The sequence below is a fragment of the Tenrec ecaudatus genome, chromosome 7 (assembly GCF_050624435.1).
Source record: "Tenrec ecaudatus isolate mTenEca1 chromosome 7, mTenEca1.hap1, whole genome shotgun sequence".
Lineage (NCBI taxonomy): Eukaryota > Metazoa > Chordata > Mammalia > Afrosoricida > Tenrecidae > Tenrec > Tenrec ecaudatus.
The window spans coordinates 1,500,954-1,511,448 of record NC_134536.1 but is presented as its reverse complement, the minus strand read 5'-3'; the positions used below and the strand labels follow the sequence as shown (position 1 = coordinate 1,511,448).

Genomic DNA, 10,495 nt, shown 5'->3' with positions numbered 1-10,495 from the left:
ATTCCGGTAAGAGGCTCCTGCCTGCATCTCTGTTGCTGGTGGGGCTGGATCCCCATGGGGCTCCACTAGGACTCACTCCGACATGCAGCCAGGTCAGCGCCAGCTGCTTCCTACAAGGCGCGTTTTCAGTGTCCCAGCCGCCCCAGGGGAGAAGGTTAAGGCTCTCTGCTCCCCTGAGGACTGCAAGCTCAGAATCCCCTACAGGTCCCACATGAGGCAGAATCCACTTGTGGTAGTGGGTTTGCTTTAAGGAGTAGAAACTCTGGGGGAGTAGTGGGTTCGCTTCGGCCGTACCCCCCAGGTTCTCTGTGGGAGAAAGATGAGGCTTTCTGCTATGATACATAGTTATAGCCTCGGACCTCCCTGGGTAGTGGCTGTGACTCAGCTTTGGCTGGACAGCACTGAGTTCACAGAGCACATGTTACCTGCCCTGCTGTGCACACCTGGACTCACAGGACCCCACTCCTTGAGGGGCACACTATGACCACCCCGAGAAGATGAAGTAGCCTGCCCTGAGTCCCACAGCCAGCATGTGGCAGAATTAGGGTGTGAACCGCCCTGGCCCAGTAGCCCTGCCTTAACCTTTCCCGGGGGGTCACCCTGTACCAGGAGGTGACACCCCAGGTCCACAAGAACACAGACAGAAAAGACTCGATGCAGTGTGGATAGCATATTGTCTTTTAATTAATCTAAGGAAAACGGTTAAATTCAGAGTTTAGAAATAGAAACGATTATCAAATAAGTCCAGGGTCAGAGCTAGTTCAGCAATGCTGACGGGTGCCTGGCTTGCCGTGCGTGGCCCCGGGCGTCCGCCTGGGTGTCAGCAGTTTAAATAAAGGGCATGCCTCCTAGAGCCCTTCATGAGCATCCACAAACATCTTTTTACAGGGCATGTGGTGGGGGGGGCGGCTTGGGGGAAGGCGGGGCCTGGGCACCCCTCACTGTAGACAGAGGGGGTGTTGGAGAGAGCTGGCCTCACCGCTCTGGTCTGGGTGGCAGCTGGCCTCACATGACCTGACCCTGTCTAGTGACTCTTCCTCAGGAATGTCCCCACGCCCTGCGGCATCCGTGAGGAGGCGGGTGCTCAAGAGAGTGGGCCCAGCTGATGTCCCTGTGCCTTCCGGAAGGAGCGGTATCTGCTCACCAGTCTGCCTTTCAGAGGGCTTGGGTGGACCCACTGTGGGCAGTGGCCAGAGCCAGGGCTGGCAGGGCAGATAAGCAGCCTCTGATATGGACGGCACCAGGACCAGGCTTCCTTCTGGGGACACAGGGCCCCTGCCAGTTGTCACTGGATGGCAGGGAGGGCTCTCCTGCACTTCCTGCATGATTCACCCAACCCACAGGCACGGGCCAAGCTGGAGCGTGCCCACACACGCCAGTGCCGTTAGCCTCTGCCTGATGGCTGGTCCCCTTAGTGGTTGGGGAGCTGCAGGACACTCTCCCACAGAAGGCTGGTGGGCTTGGCCTGCTCTCTGGGCACGCTGAGTGTCAAGCCAGGTACATCAAGGGGCCAGAATGGGGGCAGCAAGTAACAGAGGCTGCTGGCTGGACTACACGCCTCATCCAGGCCAAAGGGGGAGCCCTCTGTCCAGTCCCTGCCCAAATGCATGCCCAGGACACCCACCGCCATGGGGGACAGAGGTGACAGCAGGGCACGTCCAGTCAGTGAGGGGACCACCAGCCACATCTCATGGGGCTCAACAGCATGAATGTACGTTGCGAGTACAAAGTGCAAGCACTATTGCATTTGCAGTTTTGTTGGTTTTAATTTCTCTTTGGTGAGGGCATCTTCCCGTGTCTAGGAGTGGCAGAGGGCTATGAGCTACTCATCCTTGCTTCCTTGGCTGAAAAAGAAAGGGAGGGAGGGACAGACAGATGTTTCTGTTAGGGAGCTGGCACTGCTCAGCTGTGAAGACCAGGGCGCTCCTTCTGGAACCACATGGAGCCCCGTGAGGGTCTTGGCAGAGCCAGCGCACACCAGAGAGGAGGGTGGGCTCAGAGTGGCTGTCTATACAGGGTCAGACCGGAAGGAAACAGTTGGAAATCCCAGGAAAAGTGAGCACAGAATTCCAACATTGCTCCACAGGGCCCCCCATAGTCTCCAACAAAGCCCACAAATCACATGTTCTACCCAAATGAATGCTTCCGAGGGGGTCAGCTCAGGGTCCCCCATATTCCTGAGCCTTTCCAGTGGCTGCTTTACAAGGCCAGGCACCATCGCAGGTGTGTTTTCTCCCGGGCAGTTCAAAGCTGTCTCCTGGGGGCCGAGGTACGCTCGACCTGAGCCCTGGTCATTCTAGCCCCTCAAGGTCTCCGAGGGTCAGACAGTGAATAAGGTGGAGCCAAGGAGATTCGATGTCCTTGAGGCTGGTGAAGAAGACCGAAGGTGTCCTTCCCTGGCCCTGCCCCTGCCCCCCCCCACCGCCTCTTGCTGTGGCTGCTTAAAGCAACCCCCAACCCAACTTCCCTGCTATCCAATCCATGCGCCCTCACAGCAAGCCAACTGGACAGTCGGCCTGCCCCTGTGGGCTGCCAGGGGTCACTCCTCACGGCAGGGGACAGGAACGAGGTGGTGGCTCTGCTTCTTCCCTGTACCAGCGAGCTGACCCTTGGGCAGGACCCTGAGAGGCCACGGCTGGCCCACACTTGGGACTTTGCCGGGACCCTGCTCTGCAAGGCGCGGTCCTGAGCAGCCTGGCCATGCAGGCATCCCAGGGAGCGCTGAGCAGCCAGCTGTGTTGTGAATGGAGTTTAATTAAGATCAAGCGTGGCACTCATTACCATTCCCTAATTAAAACCACGCTCCGACAGCACTTGGCGCTCGGCCGGGGCTAATTGTTCTCAGATCTGCTGGGCTGGACGAGCAAGGGATTTGCGGTGCGTTTAGAGTCCTATCCACCCTCCAAGTGTGCCCCGAGAGACCCACACCACACACCCTCTTCACACCTCCGCTGTCCTATCAGCCCCACCACAACTGAATCCTAGGGCTGGGCACTGTGGCACAGACCCCGGGCCAAGGCACACACAGATGAAGAGAGGGTGGTCGGGGCACGCGCCCCCGTCCCTCCCCGCTCACGTCCCTGGTCCCGCCAGCTGTGAGCAGTGTGCAGGCTGCAGAAGTGAAGGACTGGGGCATTTCCTTAGAAGGAGGCACAGGCTAGGCCCTGACCCACCAGCCCGAACTGTGGCCTCTCTGGGTCTGGCACAGATGCTTCTGGCCAGCCGGCTGCCATCCCAGCTGCCCCTCAGCCCCTCTCTTCTTGGAAGGCCTCCTACCCCTCAAGCCCACGCTTACCCAAGGCCCCTTGCCTGCAAATAAACCAGCAAACCGCCCAGCGGAACACTCACCTGTCTATTGGCAGTCTCAGCATTTCCTCCTCTGGGCGCTGGGGGGTAGGGGGCGGGAGAGAGATCAACAGAGAGGGGCGGGGAGGAAGAGAGGGAGGGGGGGAGGGAGGGAGGGAAAGGTGTTAGTGAAAACCAAGAGCTCGGCTCCCATGGAAGGTGCGCAGCATCGCAGGGAGGGCCCCGGGGCCTTGTCGGTTGTGATTTGAGTGACTGTTCACAGGGTGAACTGTTTCCATCCAACACCCGAGCCCCTGTGGCTGGTGACGCTGGCTGCTGTGCCCAGAGGGTGACAGCCCTCCTCCCACTTCCCACCTGTCGCCTTGAGCTGGACCCCTGGGCAGAAGGTGCCCCTTTGATCTTGCCTGGTAAGTCACCCTGGGCTTACTGTTCACCTCACAAGCCAGGACACTGACACTCCCCCCACCCCCGGGTGGGCTAGGGTAACAAGGGCCAGGATGCTGACCCCCCCCCCTCACCGGGTGGGCTAGGGCAACAAGGGCCAGGGTTGCAGGCGTCCCTGGTCTCTGGGGGACCAGTGAGCCTGGTCTCTAGGACAACTGAGGGCTCCGGTCCCCACTTTTCCTGCCACTCTGCCCTGGACCCCGGAGAGAGGCACCAGCCAGCACCCTCTTCTGAGGAAGGCACTTCCACTTTGAGCAGAAAGGAGGGAGGGGGCCATTGAGGGACGATGGCTTCTCACTGCCCAGCCCAGTCCTGCTTGTCCCAGTCTTGTCTTCTTCACAAACTCCCCACTGACCGCAGAGAAAGGTCCCCAGAGAAGGTTGACCCAGGGGTCCAGCATAGGAGCCCTAAGATGGCCACCAGCCCGGGATCGCTGAGCTCCTCAGTGTCCACTGAGACCAGGAGGCAGACTCGCCTTGGTGTCGCAGTGGTTAGAGCGCTCGGCTGAGAGCCAGTTGGAACTCAGCTGCTGCTCTGTTCCTGCCCAGCCTGGAAGACTGGAAGGGCCGTTCCACGCAGTCCTGTGGGCTCTCTGCGGGCTTCCCCAGCTCACAGTGGTGGTGCAGACAACAGGGACTCTGCCCGGCACACGCCCAACATCACAGCTGTGCTGGAGTCCTTCTGAGCAGCCGACTTGTCAAGCCGCCTCTTTGAGAGTCTTCCTCACTTTCACTGCCGACCTACTTTACCTGGCATGACGTCTCTTTCCATCTCCCAGTAACATGCCCACAGTACATGAGACCACATCTCACCATCCTTGCTTCCAAGGGGGCTCTGGCTGTACTGCTTCCAAGACACCTTTGCTGGTTCTTCTGGCAGCCCATGGTACTTTCAGTGTTCTTCTCCAGTGACACCATTCACACGCATCAAGTCTTCTTCAGTCATCCTTATTCAGTGTCCAGCTTCCACATGCAGACGAGGTCACTGAAAACACCTTGGCTTGGGTCAGCGGCACCTTCGTCCTCCAAGTTCACGACTTGGCCCTTCAGCACTTTGCCGAGGTCGTTGGAAGCAGATGGCTCAAGGCCAGACATCGCTTAATTTCCTGATGCTGCTTCCTGAGCACAGACTGTGAATCCTAGTAAAATGAGAGCCCGGACCACGTCAAACTTTTCTCTGCTTATGACGATGTTGACCACTGGTCTTCTGTACATTGGATTATCTCATCAATACCGAAAGTTACAATCCTAGATCTTCAGCAGCAAGCACCCCACATCCTCCTCACGTTCAGCAAGCAAGGCTGTGTCATCTGCACAGTGCAGGCTGCTAAGAAGCTTCCTCTGATCCTGATGCTGCATCCTTCTGCTATAGCCCAGCCTCTGGTGCTGTCCGCAGCGGGCAGACTTCTCCACACCCCACAAAGAGGCGCATCCTATTAGGCACACAGCTGGAGCAAGGAACAGATGGATGTTCTGGAAGTCAGGGGACAGGAAACAGTGACCTGGGAATGGACCTTGACCCTGAGCCTCCAGTGGATGGCTTGCCACGGGGAGACTGCCAGCCCTGTTTCTGAACACCTCTTCAGGGACCTGTGAGCAGCCGGGTGCACTCTGCCCCTGCACCACCTTGTCAGCCACTGCCGGGGAGTGGATTCTGAATCCTGGCCACCCTGCAGGAGGAGGTGGAGGCGCTCCCTGGGCATCCTGGAACGGCAAGGCTTTACAGGAGGAGACAGCTTCTCTCAGTCTTCAAAGGAGTGGCCAGCAGGTGTGAATGGCACACCACCCACGGGCCCCCCAGGGCCCCTTGTGCAGTGCCCAGGGGTTGAAGAATACATTCTGAGCTAGGGCTCCTGACCTGCTGGCTTCCTGGCCAGCCCTGGGGACATCTGAAGGCCAACATGCCAGGGGCCTCAGGTGACAAAGGGCTGAGCTTCACACTCAACTCCATCCATGGTGGGGATGGTCCCCTTCTGATCACCTGCGAACCCCTCTACAGAGGGGGCGCCCCCACAGGCAGCTCCTATTGGACCACCAGGACCACATGGGCATCTCTTGGTGGAGGGGGGGGTGTCTTACTGTGACGTTTCCTGGTGCTTCCCTTGGCGTCCTCCTTGGTCACCCCCAGGCAGCCCATTAACTCCTGCACCGAGAGGGACTTGTTGTTGTTGGCGTCGCAGTACTCCACAAACCGCTTCACGCACTTCTTGGGCTTCGATTTCTTCCGGAGCAGCCGCTTGAAGGGCTTGATCTCCTTTTTGCCCAGGTCGCCGCTGGAGTTCTTGTCCAGCAGTTTGAAGTACCAGTGGACCACTCTCTCCTCCAGCGTGTGGCTGGGGTCCGGCTCAGAAAGCCTGCAGGAGAACACAGACACATGAGGAAGCAGGTCCCAGGGGCCCCGGACCTGTCCTGCCCCCGTTCACCTGCCAGGGACGCCCCTGCCCCACCCGCTCACCCACCCCCATGCCTCTGCCTCCGAGGGAGCAGCCCTGTGTGTATGGGGGTGGGGTGGGGAGGTGGGGCATGCCCAGGGAGCAGGCTCACCCCCCTCATTCCCCTGAGACATCACCGTGCTTCAGCATCAGCCAGAGAGAGTGATGCGGCAAATGTTCTTCAAGTTGGTTTTCAAACCATCAGCGGGCACCTTGCCTTTCTTCTTCCGAGGACACGTGTGATTTAGTCACGCTTCTCTACCCAAACGCTCCCTGTTGAACTCTGTGCTCCCAGAGGCTGGGTAGTGCCAGCCGGGACACCCACACCCCACCTTAAGACACCCCGAGGGTGCCGGTCTAGCAGAAGGGTTCCATTAACCCGCTTTTCTCTCCTACACAGGTGACATGCACCTGTGACATTTCTTCAAAGGAGAGCTCTCCCCCAGGGAGGCGTCTCCATGGGCAGCAAGGAGCTGCCTGATTTCACATGTTCTCGTCACAGGACACGTCATTGTTAGGTTCCAGTGCAGCGGGACTCGACTGGCCCACCCCACACCCCACAGGACCAAACCCGCTGATCCGGCACCATCCTCACCATGGTGCCTGTGCCCGAGCCCATGGTCACAGCCCCTGTGTCCGTCCACCTCTTCGAGGGCCATCCTTTCTTTCGCTGCTCCTCAGCTTTCCCAAGTGTGATGTCCTTCTCCAGGGCCTGGTCTCTCAAGACAATGTGTCCCAAGCACAAGGGACCACATCGCACCGTCCTTGCCTTCAAGGGGCAGCCTGGTTGTATTTTCCTCCAAGAGAGATCTGTCTGTGCTTTGCGGTCCGTGGAATGTTCCAGGTCCTTTGCCAGCAGCAGGATTCGAACGCATCAATTCTTCGGCGGCCTTCCTTAGTGGCCGTGGCTCTCCCATGCATAGCAGGTGACTGCACCCACCATGCGACTGTCTACTCTTTCAAGGGTCTCGTGCAGCAGACGTGCAGCGATCTCTTGACTGCTGCTCCCAGGAGCATTGGTTGTGGATCCGAGCGAAACAAAATCTTCACCTCCTCACCTGGTTCTCCATGAACCAGAAAGCTATCTATTGGTCAACGTGTGAGGAACTTGGTGTTCTTGACCCTGGAGGCTGCCAGCTTTGATCTCCATCGGCCAGTGCTTCGCTTCCTCCTGGCTCTCAGCAAGCCAGGTTGTGTGGTCTGCAGACCCCAGGCCATCACGGAGGGTCCTTCAAGCAGCACCCCGCACTCTCCGTCCTATAATTCAGCTGCTCTCGCCGCGTGCTCAGCACGCACAGCAAATGAGTCTGGTGAGAGGATGCTCCCGTCCTTCAGACTCCACCCCATGCAAAAGCCATGCTCTTCCATCTGGAGGGCAGCAGCCTGCCCAGGGCCCTCAGATAGGACAGGGGCTCCCCGCACCCTCTAAGAGAACCCACCTGCCCTCTAGGAATCCTCGCCCCAGGACACTGCCTGTGTGTGGCCAGTCCTCCTGGCCTGAAGCCCCGCGGCCCACTCACGTCCCAGAGGTTGGGGGGGGGGGCGCTCTGATCTCCTGGGGTCTTGGGGGCCTTCGTCCCTGCTCGGGGGCCGTACCTGCTAGAGGATGATGACGGATCAGACACCGCATGGACCATGTCGGTGGACAGCGCGTCCAGGACACTGGTGAGGAATTCATTCTTCTTGGCACCGGGACACCCTGGGGGACAAAGCAGGGGCTTCTGTTTTTCACGCCCCACAGAAAGAACCGCCGAGTGGGATGGATTCATCTGGGTCGCGGTGGGAAGGAGGGCACCTGACACACGAGGGGTGTGCTGGGACCCCTTCTGTCAGAAAGCTCACTTGGACCCTGGGCAGAGGTGAAGCCGGTGACTGGGGTGGGTGAGTAAATGGTGACACCAGGAGGTGAGTCGCAGGCAGGTGGGGGCCTCACCCCAGCCCACAGACCTCCCTGGCTCTCAGTGTGCCCCGTGTGGTCACTCTGTGTGGCTGTGATGCTGGGAGGTAGGCCAGTGGTCTGTCAAACACCAGCACGGTCGCTCTTGATGGACAGGTCTCAGCAGAACTTCCACACTCAGCCTGGAGATGGCTTCTGAGTACTGGCCAACGGAAACCTATGACTCACACATGCGTGCGAGCGTCCAGTGCAGGGTGGGTAGACAAACCATAGGCTCTGTGAGCCCTGCCATGCTCCCAAATGACCAGGCGACCTCCTCCTCCCAGCCCAGGGCTCCTCGCCACCCCTCTCTGACCCCCAGACGCCAGCTCTATCCCATCTCCATAGGACTTGGTACCGCAGGGCCCAGGAGTGTTCCTGTGCTGACTTGAATGTGTGAAAACCTCCACATTCAACCAGCGTCCCATCGGGAGACTGTGCCACCATCACCCTCTCCTGATCCCTGGGCGAGGGGCCCTGCACTCACCTGCACTGGCCTGCTTCAGCCTTCCCCCCACCCTGGTCTCAGGTTGGCTTTTAAAAGTCATCACAGACACGGAGTCATCCCCCAAGGTGCGGGTGACCACCGGACACCATTCTCAGAGGACAGCCCGTGGGCTGCTGTGGGGATCACAGGGAAAGAGGTCACCAGGCCTTTCTTCCTCATCTGTCTTAGGCTGGAAGGCAAGCCTGTCATCATGACAGCCTCACCACCTGTTACCTGCTTGGACAATCACCTGTCTCCTAAAGCTCCAACCACCCTGTTAGCCCCGAGGTCCCCGGGGATGGAGGGGACAAACCACGACTATGCTCAGTGGTCCAGTGACCCTCGGTACTGGACAGCTTCAAGAAAGGACCCAGTGTATCCTGCTGGACTACTCAGGGACTCAGAGAACACACGCCATGCCACCTGCTGATCTCATCAGGTCCCCGACCTGTCAAAGCAACACCTATTCCCCCCTCCCCCCAATGAAGAAACACCTAGAACCTTCCTGAAATGCAGGACTACGGGCTGGACAAGCTTTGAGGACCTCGGGCGCTCAGAGACAGTGGAAGGGACTAGATCACCTAGTGCGCTGTGCTGAGCCTCCCAGGGCAGTCCTGCTGGAGCCCTCCCTCCCCCTCTCCCTCTAGTCTTTTCCTCGGTGGCCCAGTCACCTGGCAGTCCCATGTTGACGGGAGAGGGTCGATCCATCCAGAATTTTTAAAATGTCCCCTTTTCTTTGCAAACTCAGGTACCTTCATTTTGAGGACATATCAGGAGAAACCTGACTCGGGTGCCAGACGACAGAGGTGCTGTACCCAAAGAACCCAGAATCTGTGTGTGGGGGACATCTCAGGGTCACACATGGAGTTCAGTGACCAATGATTCTGGTCTTGGGGCCCTGGCTCAGCCAATCTCCATGAGACTGCTGGGGGTGGAAACTCATGTAGAGGGCCAGAGAGGTGGCTGCCACCAGGCTGAGGTCGAAGGTTCTAAGCTCACTGCCCTCGATTCAGACCCACAGCGACCCTACAGGACAGGGTCGCACTGCCCCTATGGGTTTCTGAGATGGTGACCTTCCTGGGAGTAGAAAGCCCGTCTCTTCACCCCCCACCCCCCCTGTGGCGGAGGGTGGTTTCCAACTGCTGACCTTGCAGCTAGCAGCTAACGGGGAACCACAAGGCCAGCTGGCTGCAGGCTCTAGAACCCTCCGATTTCACAGGCCCATCCGGATGGACTCATGGGACTCCGGAGGAATGTCGGTTACCACTGGTGGCGCAGTGGTTCCGCATCGGGCAGCTCGCCGCAAGGCCAGCAGTTGGAGACCACCAGCTGCTCCCTGGGGGAGCTGCCCTTGAGTGTGGGGGAGGGCAGACCCAAGGCTGTATTTGGCTCCCAGGGCTTGTTGCCACTCCCTTTAGCTGTGTGTTCTCATGCTTCAGGTGTCAGGAAAGGGTGTTTGCGGTAAAGCAACGTGCCAAAATCTGACCAGGTGACCTCCAGCTTCCTTCCTGCCACTGCAGCTACTGTCTCGCTGCCCATGGGTGGCTCTTATAGCACGGCGTCCGTTTTGGAGATCGTTTCTGAAAATGTGTCCTCAGGGGTGGGCAGACTCCAAGAGGCCCCAGAGGGCAGTGTAGAAGGGCCCTCATGTTCCCCAGACTGTGATCCACCACCACCACCCCCGCCCCCGCCCCCACCCCCACCCCGAGAGCACACCGGCATCTCTGTGGCCCTCAGACTGGCCCATTGGCTAGTGGCCAAGCACCCCACCTGAGAGGGAGGCAGGAGGGGGGAGGGAGGAAGAACAAAGACAACCAGAGCCATTGATGACAGTGTTTCCATACGATTCCACACACGGGAGGGTCCCCGCGGACAGAGCCTGGGGGCAGCT

At 59.0% G+C, this 10,495-nt stretch overlaps 1 protein-coding gene across 2 annotated transcripts in view; it reads right to left on the bottom strand.

The window, feature by feature from the left end:
- Positions 1-671: 671 nt before the first annotated feature.
- Positions 672-10,495, bottom strand: part of SMOC2 (SPARC related modular calcium binding 2) — a 106,718-nt gene continuing 96,894 nt past the window's right edge. For both annotated transcript variants that reach the window (XM_075554259.1, XM_075554261.1), the window contains exons 10-13: positions 7,778-7,880; positions 5,829-6,103; positions 3,349-3,386; positions 672-1,844 (exon numbers count right to left, since the gene is read on the bottom strand). In XM_075554259.1, the coding sequence (XP_075410374.1) occupies positions 1,827-1,844; positions 3,349-3,386; positions 5,829-6,103; positions 7,778-7,880 (434 nt within the window). In that variant the 3' untranslated portion in view covers positions 672-1,826. The remainder of the gene's footprint in view (positions 1,845-3,348; positions 3,387-5,828; positions 6,104-7,777; positions 7,881-10,495) is intronic.